General features: G+C 33.9%; 1 protein-coding gene and 1 pseudogene across 1 annotated transcript; one reads left to right on the forward strand and one right to left on the reverse strand.

Moving 5' to 3' along the window:
• Positions 1-307: 307 nt before the first annotated feature.
• LOC111439208 (protein TRIGALACTOSYLDIACYLGLYCEROL 3, chloroplastic-like) lies at positions 308-6,861 on the reverse strand. Its single transcript, XM_023076985.1, has 11 exons — positions 6,793-6,861; positions 6,310-6,508; positions 5,928-6,056; positions 4,377-4,472; positions 4,184-4,261; positions 3,554-3,615; positions 3,360-3,435; positions 3,136-3,243; positions 2,408-2,583; positions 2,223-2,307; positions 308-562 (listed from the first exon to the last, which is right to left on the reverse strand). Exons 2-11 carry the CDS (start codon positions 6,502-6,504, stop codon positions 524-526), a joined length of 1,044 nt encoding a protein of 347 aa, XP_022932753.1. The 5' UTR covers positions 6,505-6,508; positions 6,793-6,861; the 3' UTR covers positions 308-523.
• Positions 6,862-10,656: 3,795 nt separating this feature from the next.
• On the forward strand, positions 10,657-16,532 carry LOC111434323 (annotated as a pseudogene).
• Position 16,533: the final 1 nt, after the last annotated feature.

Raw genomic sequence — 16,533 nt, forward strand, 5'->3', positions numbered from 1 at the left:
CTGGCACATTCCAACAGTTACAGGTGATGATGTTGATACCCAAAACAATGGTTATGTGCCACCAGAGCCGCTGATGCTGGGTTAAACGTTAGGTTAAATTACAAATTTGATCTTTGTAGTTTGTTTATAGTTCAATAAAATTTCATAAATAGTATTGCCGCTAATGGATCGAGTACATGAGAGTTAACTATCTTGTCAAGTACTCAACTAATTAGATACAAAATTTTAAACGGGATGTCATAAATCGAAGGCTTATTAGATACAAAATTACGAGTTCAAGTTAACGAACCTATCGAAACCAGGTGAATGGAGAATAATATCTAACCATTATATTATTCTAGCAGGAGCATGCAGACATTAAAGCTTTATAAACAAAAGGAAACAGAATTACAGAAATGTGTAGAATCGGTTCACTAGAAATTCTCTATATTTTCAGTAACTAAACTCTGTTGCCTCCAAAGATATAGGAATGGTGCTATGTCTAATCTAAAAGTACATGATCGTTAGCAACTTAGCGTGCCTGCTAATACTTAATCGGACCGTCCAAGCTTCCCGATGCAAACTGAAAATAAGAACAAAAACGTGACACGAATTATATTAGACAAGTACTTTTTTTTCCCCAAAAGTATACCAGAGAAGAAAACTGTCCTCCCTTGCATTTCAATCATTCGTATACCATATAGTGCGAGTATATGCATGCATATAATTCACGTTATTAAGAAACCGAGCTTCCATTAGAAAAAAATGAAGAACAAGGACACTAAAAAAGAGTCCACCCACTGGGTACAGAATAGGATTTTGATCTAAAAGAATCCAATTATCAAAGATCGCGTACGGACGTATTTGAGGAAGGATAAACCGGGGATTTCATAAGAAATGGTTAGAGTGGTACAAAGTGTTAAGGGTTTTGGGCATCTAGCTTTGTAATAACCCAAGCCTACCCCGCTAACAAATATTGTCTTCTTTTGGCTTTCCCTTATAGGTTTCCCCTCAGAGTATAAAACGCGTTTGCTAGGGAGAGGTTTCCACACCCTTATAAGGAATGCTTCGTTCCCCTCTCCAACCAATGTGGGATCTCAAACTCCACCCTCTTGGGGAGCCAGCATTCTTACTGGCACACCGCTCAGTGTCTGGCTCTAATACTATTTGTAACCGCTCAAGCCCACCGCTAGTAGATATTGTCCTCTTTGGACTGTCTCTTCTGGAATTCCCCTCCAGGTCAAGGTTAACATGCGTCTTTTAGGGAGAGGTTTCCACACCCTTATAAAGAATGCTTCATTCCCCTCTCCAACCAATGTGGGATCGCACAATCCAACCACCTTGGGGGATCTGCATCCTCACTGGCACACTGCCCAGTGTCTGGCTCTGATACCATTTGTAACAACTCAATCTCACCACTAACAGATATTGTCCGTTTTGGCCCATTACGTATCGGTGTCAACCTCATGATTTTAAAACGCGTCTGCTAGAGAGAGGTTTCCACACTCTTATAAGGAAAGTTCCGTTCCCCTCTCCAACCGATGTGGGATCTCACAGGCTTAGTGTGTAAAATTTTGTGCATGATTGGTCTAGGAGGAGAGGTTCTAGCCCTCTCAGTTAGCTCGTGGTTCTGGTTACCTAACATAAACCAAGCCATAAGGATACATTAAGCCTAACAACCTCTAAGATATCCTCCTACAATCTCTCAACCTCCCTACAAATTCTACTATTTCTCTACAGCCAATTTCCCAATAATACAACAAAGAAACAAGCTTGCCAAAAAACCTATGCTCATCCTAAGACGGGGAATTATGGAGCACTTCATCAAACATAGCATCGCAACCCTTGGCCTCGAGCCAAACATTACCCGAACGAACTTAAGCAATTACCCCACAAAGTATGAGCAAACTGGCACCCCACAACAAGTGTTCAATATCTTCACCGTGCCTCCACGCAGAATGCAACACTACAAGCCTAAGACCTAACGAGATGATCTCGGAATATCAGTCCGAGGTATTAATTCCAATTTATCTAACCCTCATGTACCTTGAAAATGCCTATGCATCTAAAAGACAGCAAGTGGTTACCCTAATACATGTAGCTTATATGTCAAACAACTCCTTAAGCTATACTCATTAGTTTGGCACTCAACGACCAAGTTAAAAGGATTATGACAGCAATTCTTGCCACAAATATCACATCAACATTGTCGAAACGTCTAAAAATACACTTATTTTCTTTACCTGTTGAACGATTGGATTTGTCGATGTTGTAAATTCATCGGTCATTCCTTGCCAGACAACCTTTCCCTCATATAAAAACAATAACCTACAAAATATCAAATGTTGTTCTTTCAGGGACTTGGCAGCAATATCAATTATACCTTATAAGCAGCAAGAGCTCATAAAACAGCAGTTAAAATTGTAACCTGTCAACGGCTCTCCTAATGGTACTATGTTGGTGGGTGACTACAATATAAGATGCAATTTTGCCAGGCTTCCCACTAGCATCCTCACCCTTAATATGTACAGAACGTATAAGGTCTTCAACAACAGTTGATGCAATTGGGTCGAGTCCAGCAGTTGGTTCATCGTACAAGAGTACCTGTTTACGTGAGCAATCACAGTCGGTGTCAATGGCCACGAAACAAGGTGCCATTACTGTAGTCATCTAAAGTAAATCGAACAGTCAACAAGGCAGCCATACAGCTCGTAAGCATTGGCAAATAATCACACGTGTCATGAAAAAAGTTATCTTTAGTCGATCAAATAGCTCATAAAAAAAAAGGTCCAATTAATACCCAGTAACTAATTGCAGTTGTGAGTTCGTGATGATTTATGAAAACGTAAGCGAAGTGCTTTCAAAAGTTGCAAAGTTGCCCAAGATTTTTCATTAAGGTTTCAAAACCACTCTTGGAGTAAAGATTTGTTACAATGTTGGACAGAAAATAAACGTAACGATGACCTAGAACGACATGGTGACAACTAGAATGCTTGCTTAGATAAGTTCGAAAGGACATTCAGACATAATCGACTTTTTGTCCAACATTCTATTGGCTTTTCTTCTCCGATAGTAATTTTCAAAAACAAAAAAGCCAAATGGTTATGAAACGAAGCTTTTAATAATAATCTAACCATACAGAAATAACGGAGATACCTCTGGCTCAATTTCTTTCCTTGTGTTATCAAAAATTATAGACCGAGCTAAAGCAACTCGTTTCTTCATTCCACCTGATAATTCGGAAGGTAACCGATCCTCAACTCCCTAACAAAATAAAAGTTTAACATACGAAATATCAGAAAATTTTGAAGCACTGCCTAAAATGAAACAAATTGGAGATTTGAGAAGATGGCTATCATATAAATAAATGCTAGGCAAACCTTCAGTCCAACAGCTGCTAAGTTCTCAGTTACCAATGCTGAAATTTGATCTTCAGACAAGCTTGAATTTTCATACCTAAGCAGTAAACAAAAGTACAAATGAGATAATACTGAAATCTTTATACAGGTTAAGTTCATGGAATAATATAACGAAAATCGTGGCGAGATTTTTTTTAAAGAAATTAGTCTCTTACAAAAGGAAACCAACATTTTGCCGCACGGTTAAGGAGTCAAAAAGAGCTGCACTCTGAAAAACCTACAGCCAGAGAGAAATGAAAGGATGAACAGTTTAAGGATTAAAAAGAAACTCAATGGCTCATATGATTTATTATACAGAAACAAGTTTCTAGAATCATAGAATCATGAAAAACAAGGAATTTAAAATCTAGAATTGTTAAATCACAATGGAATTTAAAAGCTTAACTCGATAGGGATACGATAAATTTACTTAACATCAATAATTTCTGCACCCTTGTAAGGAATGCTTCGTTCTCCTTTCCAACCGATGAAGGATTGTTAAATCACAATCCATCCCATTGGAGACCTAGAGTCCTTGCTAGCACACTGTTCGGTGTCTGGCTCTAATACCATTTATAACAGCCCAAGTCCTCTGCTAGCAGATATTGTCCTCTTTGGGCTTTCCCTTTTGGGCTTCTCCTCAAGGTTTTAAAACGCGTCTGCTAGGGAGAGGTTTCCACACCCTTATAAGGAATATTTCGTTTCCCTCTCCAACCGATGTGGGATCTCACAATTTCATACTTCTATAAAAAGTCATTTTTCAAATAATTTCTAGAATTATATGCAACTTAAAAGACAATTCTAACCAATCCAATTCGAAGACCAGATAGCTCCTCATCATCGATTAAACCAACTCGCTTTCTACCTCGAATATATACCTCTCCCTGTTCACAAAACCAGAAATCCAATAAGGGTAATCATATATACCTGGAAATCTGGAATATGTATACAACTAAAACATCAGCAAAATGCAATGTGAAATCAAAGACAATTTTTTACCTTGTCTGGAGAAAGAAGACCTGCAATGATCTTTAGTATTGTCGATTTCCCAGTACCAGAAGGCCCGATAACTCCCACAGCTTCTCCATGTCTAATCTATACAAATAAAAATAAGAGAGGAAGTAAAATATTTTCAAAGATAATTAAAACTACTAAATATAAAAAAACGGAGTTAGCTGAGTGAAGAGCTGTAAGAATCCCGATGCGGTTTAGTGTTCTTGTTCTGTAATGTTGCAAATGAAGCTGAAGAGTAAATGAGACCAAGCTATGAAACAGTACAACAAAAGAGAAGGGTGCCAACCCTGGAAATACCTATCAAACCCGAAACTTCCTTCTTCCTCCATGAGATGTGCCATCGGAAGGAAATCACATAAACGAGAAGATATATGATATACGATATATACAACATACATACTTCTCCACTAACAATATGACGATTTATTGCATTCCAAGGTTGTTTCTTCTTTCAAGTTGATAAGCTGTCCAAAGTTAGCTGATGATGATGCTTTTTTTCTTTTAAAGTAGGAACCACGTTTCGTTGGAATGCAAAAAAGGATGAAAAGCCTTGAAGTAGAAAATCAATAGAGATCGGACAAAAAATTAACCCATTATTGAGTCTAGATCAGTAAAGCTTTGATATCACCAATCTTGGTAAGCATCCTATGCATTGTATATGTCTTCTTACCGCACTTTAATTATCCGTCACGCTATACAACCTGTTCCTCCCAAAACCATGTAATCGGACCATACCCCAACAGCCAGAATCATAGACTCATGTTGATGCTGATTATTGGAAATTGTTGAAAGATGCTATGTTCATTGACATGAATAGATACTAAGAGACCGAAGCAAAGAGGAAGAGGAACATCCATGAAGGCTCAAAAGAAGTTCAATAATAGCAGAAAAATGCATTTGAAACTACAATAATCACAACCGTTCCACCTCTTTCTCTTTGCACTCAATGACCACCTCGGCTTCTCTCTTCTCGAGAATCCATACATCCCTTATCAGTATATGGACAGCTATCTCTCGAGCACAGGTTTAGATTTAACCTCAATGGGAAAATAAAACGAAGCACCTAACAACGTATCTTCACAGACCAAGAACTACAAGATCGCCCCTCTCATTCTGAGGTGACGGATGGATCGTACTATTCAAGCCTTTTTTTTTTCATGTTTTTCCCGGAGGTCTAGAGAAAGCTCCAATCAATAGGATTTTCTTAATCCTCCCTTCCCGAACGCGAAAGGAAGAACGTGAATCATCCACAGGGACAAGGAGAAAAATTTTATCAATGACAACAATTTATTTGATAATCTGGTAAAAACAGTACCACGTTCTCACTTCCATAGCAGCGTAACCCAAAAACAACTAATAAGATTCAGCAAAACAATATTAAACTAGAAGTAGAGAAGCCTCAATGGAAGTGTACATAGAACACGCAAAAACAACTAATTCCTTATTTTCTTGGCAAAAAAGAAATCAATTACATCTATATATTATCAAAAGAGAGAAGTTGCATAAAAATGAAAAAGGAAATGAACTATGAATCACCTTGAAGCTCACACCTCTCAATATATGCTTTTCTCCAAAGGACTTGTAGACATTTCTACACTCAATGAGAACATCAGACTCGTCCTCGCCCTCATTATCTCGGCTTAAATGTTCCGATGTAAACGAGTCCTGATAATATAATCATCGGTAAATATGAACCATATTATACAAAATATAAGTATATCAACTTGAATTCATAAAGTAAGGAGAGATCTATTGTTTACAATGAGCACAAAGACAGAACAGATACGTTAAACAATTAAAGATTTCAACTAAATTATGAAAATCGAACACAATCACAGCAATTCAAATCCAGTGAAGCGACCAATTCAAGGAACACAGAAAACACACAAAGAAATAAGTAAAAAAGTGAATGATGTACATTGAAATTTACGGTAGATGATCCATCACTCTTGAAGAACGGCGGAGGCGCAATGCAATTACAAACAATCCTTCTCTGATCCTTTTTCTTCAAACAAAACGAATTGTGATTATCAAGAACAGCTACTTTACGCGATCGAGAGGAACAATCGGGCACTGTTAATGGGAAGAACACCGAACCCGATATAGAAACCATGTTCCTAAGATTAACCCGTAAAAGGGTAAGTGAATTCTGAGATTTTGAAGCTGAACCACGATACAATCGGTCCAAAATCAGCCTCCAACGCACTTTATAGTATCAACGCAATCGAAAATTCACAAGCTTAAAGAAACCTAAATAGGATTATGAGCAAAAACCCCCCTGGGTTACCAAATTCCGCATCGGAATAAACACGAAATGCAGCAGAACTCGCCGATAAAAGATTTGGAAAGATGAAGAAACGAGATGGGAATGTACAGAAAAAACCCCACTTAAAATCAATACCCCGTCGTATCCTGGGCGTTGATGTGAAGAACCGATGAGGCGTTACCCTTGTACGACCTCGTTTCACACGCTTGCCTCCATTATAATAATCAAGAGACTCCCAATTTATCTAATTATCGTCTTAAATTACTTGTTTGTTCTAGTTCTTGTTCTTTTTCTATAAGAGTGTCTACCATTTTCTTTGTTTCTTCGCTCAAAATGTTAGTAATTCTATTATTGAATTGATTTCACTTTTTATTTAATTGACGTTTTTAATCGTTAAGGATGGTTGGTGCGCTCAATCAAGCTTTGATAAGGTATTGGTAGAGGCAAAGGCGGAGAGTGTCGAAAGAAAATCTGAGAGAGAGAAAGAGAGCTTGCCAAAATTATTTTCTTAGGAGATCGAGAGAGAGAGAGAGAGGAGACAATTCGACAAACAATGGCAAGAGATGCTGATATCCCATATTGGTTAGGGAGGAGAACGAAACACCCTTTTGTAAGGGTGTGAAAAAGGGCGTAGAAACTTTTCACATCAGACGCGTTTTAAAAACCTTGAAAGGAAGCCCGAAAGGGAAAGTCTAAAAAGGACAATATCTATCTGCTAGCGATGGATTTGGGCTGTTACAAATGGTATCAGAGCTAAACACCAAACTATGTACCAGCGAGGAGGTTGTTCCCTGAAGGGGTAGACACGAGTCGGTGTGGATTTGGTAGGGTCCCACATCGATTGGAGAAAGGAATGGGAGTCAACGAGAACGCTGGGCCCTGAAGGGAGTTGATTATGATATCTCACATTCGTTGGGAGGAGAACAAAACACCCTTTATAAAGGTGTGGAAAAGGACGTGGAAACTGCTAGTGGACTTAGACGTGGAAACACCCTTTTTATATATATATATATATATATATATATATATATATATATATATATATTGGTAATAACATTTTATTTGCTCGAGTAATTGGTTCCAACGTCATCCAAATGAGGGTGAACATCATTGTTTCAGGCCATTACAAATAATATATAGTTTTTTTTTGTAATTGATCACTATTGTTTGGGTTCAATAGTCGGTCTTTATGTGCTGGTTAAGGTCAAACTAGATAATCGTGAACCCGAATTATAAGAGTTAAATTATTTTTTATGAACCCAAATTGACTTAGTTCGGTTTTCAGTTCACAGGAGAAAAACCTCAAGTTGACCGAACAAAACTTATAAAATTAATTAACCTTTATACACGGATTTGTCACGGTGTAATTTCAACCTATCATTTTTGTTCCATCTTATATTTTATTTAGTTTCTTTTATACATTTTTTTTGTTTTTTTTTTTTATATTTGTTAAATCTCTTTTATATTATTATTTTTAGTTTTTTTTAATACATTTTTTTTGTTTCTTTTATATATATTTTTAGTTTCTTTCGTATATTTTAAATTTATTCGGTGAATAGAGAAAAAAATAACTAAACATTTCATACTATTTTTAAACACTTTACTTTAAACTATTTTTAAAACATGAAATCAACTAAAAAAACAATTATCTATATTTTTATTTTAAAATTATTGACACAAAATTAAATGGATAAAAAGTTAGTTTTAATATATTTAAAATTTTTAAATTTGATGCCAGTAATTCTAAATTCTATTATATCCAACCTTATTATATCACAATTTATATTTTTTATGTGGTATAATTTAGGTCTTTCGAATATGTTTGTTATCCAGCTTTCTTAAACTAATCATTTTTATTGTTTTTTTTTTTTAATTTCATGGTCAATCCCTTTTTTTAATTTGACGAATATTTTTCCCCTAGTAACCAATTAGTGTCGTTATTTAGTTATCTTAATTCTATTGTATGATAATGTTATTCTAGAGTAACCTATTGTGTTATAAAATGATAATGTTTGTACCAATTCTCAAGAGTGTTAGTCTTTAATTCTATGATAATAATGATGTTGAGCTATGTTAAGATGTTACCATTTATGTTCGTCGATGAATTTGTTTTTTTTAATGATTATAGATTGATTGGGATTGGTTGTTAATTTTTAATATCTTTTATATCATGTTTGTATCGAATAAGTATGAATTGTGGATAAATAAAACTTTTTTATTTTAACAACCCGAACCCAACTAAAAAATAAAGAGTTGGGTTGTAAAAATTTTGGGTTTAGGTTAAACATTTGATATCACACCTAAACTTACTTCACTATTTAAAATCGAAATATTATTTTTAAAATTTAGAAAGCTATAATTTAAAATTAAATTGAAAAAAAAAAATCAAAACTTAAAAAAGTAGAATTATAAAAAGAAAGAAAGAAAAAATCGTATAGGAGAGTAAATTCTAAATAAAGATGCTAAATAACAAAATCTAAACTATATTAGCATTAAAATTTTATAAATAATTTTGTATAAAAAAATAAATCATACATTTAAAAAAATCTATATCATATTAAAATTAAAATAAAAAAATAATTTCGTATTAAAATAAATCATAAATAAAAAATTTAGATAACAAAATCTAAACCACTCAAAATTAAAATTTTTAAAAAAATATCATATTCAACCAATATTAAGAATAAAATTTTAAAAAATTAATAAACATAACAGAATCTAAACTATATCAAAATTAAAATTATAAAATAAATAAATCATAAATAAAAAAAAATGTCTATCATATTAAAATTAAAATAAAAAATAATTTCGTATTAAAATAAATCATAAATAAAGAATTTAGATAACAAAATCTAAACCATTTAAAATTAAAATTAAAAAAAAATCATATTGAACAAATCTAAATGATATTAAAAATAAAATTTTAAAAAATTAATAAAAACACTAGATAACAAAATCTAAACTATATCAAAATTAAAATAAAAAAATAAAAAAAAATTATACGGTATTAAAAGTAAAATAAAAAAAATAATTTCATATTAAAATAAATCATAAATAAAGAATTTAGATAAAAAAAAATGTAAACCATTTAAAATTAAAATTAAAAAAAACTTTCATATTCAACAAATAAATGATATTAAAAATAAAATTTTTAAAAATTAATAAAAGCACTGTATTACCAAATCTATACCATATCAAAATTAAAATAAAAAAATAAATAAATTATAAATAAAAAAAATCTATACCATATTAAAATTAAAATAAAAAAATAATTTCGTATTAAAATAAATTATAAATAAAGAATTTAGATAACAAAATCTAAATCATTTAAATTAAAAATTAAAAAAAAAATAATAATTTCATATTCAACAATATTAAAAATAAAATTTTAAAAAATTAATAAAAACACGATAAAAAAATCTAAACTATACCAAAATTAAAATTAAAAAATAAATAATTTCCTATATTCCACATTATAAAATCTAAATAATATCAAAATTAAAAATAAATAAATAAATAAATAATTTCCTATTAAAAAAATGAAGCTAAATAAAAAAATGAATTTAGATAACAAAATCTAAATGCTGTTAAAATTAAAATTTTTATAAAATTAATAAATTTATAATAAAATCTAAATTATATTAAAATTAAAATTAAAAAATAAATAATTTCATAAACCTAGATTACAGAATCTAAATAAAATCAAAATTAAAATATAAAAAATAAGATAGATAACAAAATCTAAATCATATTTAAAATTAAAACTCTAAAAAATAATTACTTATATAAGGACGAATCACTTTACCAGTTACAACAAAATTTTGTTTGAGATTCAAGTAGAGATCACAGAGATCACTAGTTACAACAAAATTTTCTTTGAGATTCAAGTAGAGATCAACCGGAGATCAACGTTAATCACTTCACCAGTTACAACAAAATTTTCTTTGAGATTCAAGTAGAGATCAACCAGACATTCAACCATATTTGAGATACAACAAAATGGGTTACAAAGAAAGTTTAGTTTTGGTAAACAGTTTAGTTTTGATATTAGTTTTGTTTTGTTCGGCTGAAAAGCTTTCGATTTCTTACGATGGAAGAGCTCTTACGATTAATGGACAAAGGAAAATTATCATCTCGGGTTCAATCCATTATTGTCGCAGCACTCCTGAGGTTTTCTTTATTTTTTTAAATAAATTTAATTAATTAAATACTCATTTTTTTATAAATAATTAATGAGTTATATTGGGTTATTTTGGATGTAGATGTGGTCATCCTTAATAGAGAAGGCTAAACAAGGTGGCATTGACACAATTGAAACCTATGTGTTTTGGAATGCCCACGAGCCTCAACAAGGCCAAGTAATTTCCACATAGATATTATTCTTTTTTTTTAATAAAATTATTATTTCTAAGTTTTTTTTTTTCAGTATGATTTTTCAGGAAATAACGATCTGGTGAGATTTATTCGAACCATTCAAGAACAAGGGCTCTATGCTATTCTTAGAATTGGACCATACGTGTGTGCAGAATAGAATTATGGGTATATTTTTTTTATTTTTTTATTTATATTTTGTGTTTATTTTTTAATTAATTAATTAATTAAATTTCATTTGCAGTGGATTCCCTGTTTGGTTGCATAACCTTCCGGGCATTGAATTCAGGACCAACAATAAAGTTTTCACGGTAATTTTGTTAATTATCACTAATTTTATTATTATTTAACATTTATTAAAAAAAATTATTGTGATTTAGGATGAAATGGAAAAATTCTCCAGGCTGATAGTAAATATGATGAAGGATTATGAGCTCTTTGCATCACAAGGAGGACCCATCATTATTGCCCAGGTTTTATTTTATTTTTTTATTAATTAATTTTCTTTTTTAGAATGAAAAAAAATAATAATACTGATCATATATATATATATTTTTTTTTTATATTTAAAAAAAATAGATTGAAAATGAGTATGGAAATGTAAAAGGTTCATATGGACAAGCTGGAAATGAATATGTGAAGTGGTGTGCTGACTTGGCACTTTCTTACAACGTCAGCATTCCTTGGATCATGTGTCAAGAGGATGATGCTCCTCAGCCCATAGTATGAATTTACTGTTTTTTTTTTTTAAAAATAATTTTATTTTTAATTATAATTAATTAATTTATCTTTTTCTTAAATTTACAGATTAACACCTGCAATGGATTTTATTGTGACCAGTTTAAACCCAATAGCAAAAACAGTCCCAAAATGTGGACTGAGAATTGGACTGGCTGGTATTTAATCTTTTTATTTAATTAATTTTATTATTTATTTAAAAAAAATGAAGTTTTTTTTTTTTACCCCTAAAATAATTAGGTTTAAGACTTGGGGTTCTAGAGATCCATTGAGAACAGCGGAAGATCTTGCATTTGCTGTGGGACGTTTCTTCCAATACGGTGGAACCCTGCAAAATTACTACATGGTACACCTACACCATATCCTATAACTAGTTTTTCTTTTGCAAATTCTTATATTTTGTTCCTTCTATAGTACCATGGTGGAACGAACTTTGGTAGAACCTCGGGAGGTCCTTATATCACCACATCTTATGATTACAATGCACCTCTCGATGAATATGGTACATTCTCGACTTGTTTAGATTCTGATCTCGATCGTGATTTGAATACGATATATGGTATATTGAGTTTGGTGATGTTGAGTTGTGGTTAATTAGGGAATACGGCCCAGCCAAAATGGGGACATTTGAAGCAACTTCATGATCTTGTGAAGTCGATGGAGGAAGTTTTGACCTATGGTGATGTCAATCACACTGAATACGGTCACTTGACAACGGTGAGTGAGGATTTCTCCCTCTATTTGAGGTGGGTTTCCGTAGGTTAAATGGACATACGGGATAGGGGAGCTTTCCCACTCCCTTTTCCATTTTCAATTTAATCAGGGATTTCTCCCTCCATTCAAGGTGGGTTCCCGTAACTAAAATGGACGTCTCTAACCTACCTGTCACCGACAACCTTTGTATCAGGCAACAAGTTACACCTATAAAGGGAAATCAAGTTGCTTCTTTGGAAATGCAAAAAATGATGACAGAAATATCACCTTTAGAAACAGAACCTACAAAGTTCGTGGTTGGTCTGTCAGCATTCTTCCTAACTGCGAAACTGAAGTTTACAACACTGCCGAGGTCAATATCTCATTCACCGACAGACATTCAATCTCTACCAGTATAATGATCTCTAATACATTCCTATGAATATCAGGTGAATACTCAAACGACAATAAGGGAGAGGGTTTCAAGCTGCGAGGGAAACTTTAAAGAGCCAATGCAATGGCAATGGAGAGACGAGAAAATAGAATTCATATCACGTGAAGGTGAAGTTACTGATTGTGTGATGACTGCCAATCACCTTCTTGACCAAAAGGTTCTCACAAATGATTCCAGTGATTACTTGTGGTACATCACTAGGTAAAAAATTTTCGTTTATCCTTTCCCTAATCCCTCTTAATTAATCTTAATCATACTGATTAGACTAATCCTACCTTCAGCTTCCATCTTACCGGATCTGATCCACTTTTTGGCAATGATGTAAAACTACGTGTTAAGACCAGTGGCCACATACTTCATGCATTCTTGAACGGGAGATATATTGGTAAACTCACTACTCTTAAATCATTTGTGATCATCAAATGACATGACAACGCGCTTCATAATTCAATTCTAGGATCACAACATGCTCAAAAGGACAAATATAGTTTCGTATTTGAGAAGGAAATCAGTGATCTGTTGTATGGATTCAACCAAATTTCTGTACTAAGTGCTACAGTTGGATTGCCGGTAAGTACATGAAAATTCAGTCAAATTTGTTAACTACCCTTCTCGAACTCTTCGATGTGTACCTGAGATTTTAAATTGATGAACAGAATTATGGGGCACACTTTGAGAATACTGATGTAGGAGTTCATGGCCCGGTTGAATTGATTGCTGATGGAGAAACAATAAGGGATTTGTCAAGCAATGAGTGGTATTATAAGGTTGGTTTAGATGGTGAAAAGTCGGAGTTTTTCAATCCCAATTGTCAATTAAGGGAGCCCTGGAACTATGGCAATCTTCCATTGAATCAAAGTTTTGTTTGGTATAAGGTACTGAATCGTTTCTAGTTTTGAAGTGTTCTTGTTGTTAGTATAATGAGATGTTAGTGAACTTATGATTGGTTTTTTTTTGTATAGACCAATTTCCAAACTCCCTTCGGAAGTGAAGCCGTGATAGTGGATTTGATGGGCATGGGGAAGGGTCATGCTTGGGTTAATGGACTAAGCATCGGAAGGTATTGGCCAAGTTATCTTTCGAATGAGAATGGCTGCTCTTCAAATTGTGACTTTCGTGGGGCTTACTCTGATGGCAAGTGTGCCACTAACTGTGGAAAGCCTACTCAAAGATGGTACGTTCTTGAGGAGTTCTTGGATTTTGAATTCTTTTTTCAACAACCTACAACTTTTAGCTCAAATGAAAGTGTGGTTTTTTTTAACTTTTTAGGTACCATATCCCAAGATCTTACTTGAATTATGGGGAAGAGAACACACTGATTTTATTCGAAGAGTTTGGTGGGACGCCATTGGATATAGATATTCAAACAACGAGGGTGAGAAAGGTATGCGCAATGCCTTATGCAGGAAGCACATTGGAGCTCTCGTGTCATGATCGAACCATCTCTGATATCAATTTTGTGAGTTTTGGGAACCCCAATGGCACTTGTGACAATTTTCAGAAGGGTTCCTGTGAGTCCTCCACTGCCTTATTAGTCATCGAGAAGGTATAATTTGTTTTTGTTAAATGGATGACACTCTGGGTTTTGGGTTTTTTTTTTCCTGATGAATTTTGATTGAAATTGTAGGCATGTCTTGGACAAAGGGAATGCTCGATTGAAGTTTCGGAAAACAATCTTGGATCAACTGGTTGCAAGCAAAGTAATCGGCTTGCCGTTCAAGTTATTTGTTAGAACATTCTTGTTTTTTAGGTTTTTAGAACTTTCCTAGGAAAATTACTTGTTAGAACATTCTTGTTTTTTTAGGTTTTTAGGTTTTTAGATTTGATACAACTTACCGGTTTTGAGTTTAGGATGTTAGACTTTTAAAATTTATATCGTTCAAAGGTGTTATAATTCATTCCTTCCATCACTTTTCTTCTTCTTCCCTCATCCCTCTGGTTCAGTAGCGTAAACGCATCATAAGCCTGACAAATTCACAATCATAAGCCCGACAAATGCACAATCATAAGCCCGGAAAATTCACAAATAGAGTTACTCTATTTAAATGCAATGATGCATTTTTTCTAATAGAATGATAAAATTTAAGCATAAAGATATTCGTAATGATAGTCTAAACTAAAAAATGGTTACCAACAAACTTATATTTCAATAACGTGTCACAATTCTCACACAAATATTCTCCACAATTTGGATGGGCGTTCTGATATGGTTATTAGAATCTCGAAAGTCGTAACTAACTTTTCGCTTTCTCTACCTCTTGAAGAACTAAACTTGTGCCTAGAACAAACCAAGCGAAATTAGCGTCACCGTAGCATATGGATAGGCAAAGCAAATGGAAGCTGGACAAGTAGCAAATGGATAGGCGAAGCAAATGGAAGCTGGACAAGTAAGGTTATGGCAGTTGAGAAAATCTAACTTTTAAGCATGACTGCTCCAGCTCCCAAAATGCATAGAGACTTTTGAGGGCCGGGTTGGTTGGTCCGGAAAGGCATGGGACTTTTTTGGCATCTCAATGTTTCCGATCATGAAAGATCGATCCCGAGAAAAGGCCAGGAAAAGCTCGCTCTATTGAAGGTCCATTTCTGGTAGTTTGTGCACCCATTTCAGGTATTTTTTGCACTAAGGCAGTCTCACAATCAGCATGTGATGTTGGTGCTGTCACCGCAAGGTGAGAAGAAGGCCGAAAGCAAATCCAAAATCTTGTTATATATACCAAAGAAACCAATTACAAGACATTCTCAATTGGAATTTTTCAAACAATAATCCAAACCAAGCATGAAGTTCATTTCCTTCTCAAGCGTTTTCCTTGTGGTCCTCCTCATTTTCACTAGTAAACATCTTTTTCTTTGAGAGCGGTTTGATTTAAGAGAGGAACAAAGCATTTTTTACAAAAATATGGAAACCTCTTCCTAACCCTAATGGAAGCGTTTTAAAACCTTGAGGAGAATCTTAGAAAGGTAAACCCAAAGAGAATAATATATGTTATCAGTGGACTTGGGCGGTTATAAATGGTATCAATGCATGAACGTTGGACTCTAAAGGCGTGGATTGTGAGATCCCACATTGGTTAGAGAGGGAAACGAAGACATTCCTTATATGGGTGTGGAAACCTCTCCCTAACGGATGTATTTTAAAACCTCGAGGGGAAACCCAAAAGGGAAAACCCTTATCGATGTGCTTGAACTATTACAAATGGTATCAAAAGGGAAACCCAAGGGGGTGGATTGTGAGATCCCACATTAGTTGGAGAGGGGGAACTAAACATTCCTTATAACGGTGTGAAAACCTCTCCGTAATAGACTCGTTTTAAAACGGCTACACAAACTACCCCATATTCATATCTTAAACATTGATGAATCATCATATAATGATGAAGAGAACAAGAAGATTTAAGAAAACTTGTGGGTTATTTTGGTATTGGGGATTGAAGTTGGTGCAGGGGAAAGGATAACGAGAAGCGTTGATGGGCACTGCCCGGTGTTGCATGGCGGAGGGTGCAAAGATGCGGAGTGCGACAATGGCTGCAAAGCTGAATTTAATGAGAAGGCCATTGGACTTTGCTTTTTCATAAGAGCACCAAGCGATACCTGTGCCTGTATCTTTCCTTGTACACCTTGAT

This window comes from Cucurbita moschata, unplaced genomic scaffold, assembly GCF_002738365.1.
Source record: "Cucurbita moschata cultivar Rifu unplaced genomic scaffold, Cmos_1.0 Cmo_Scf00003, whole genome shotgun sequence".
Lineage (NCBI taxonomy): Eukaryota > Viridiplantae > Streptophyta > Magnoliopsida > Cucurbitales > Cucurbitaceae > Cucurbita > Cucurbita moschata.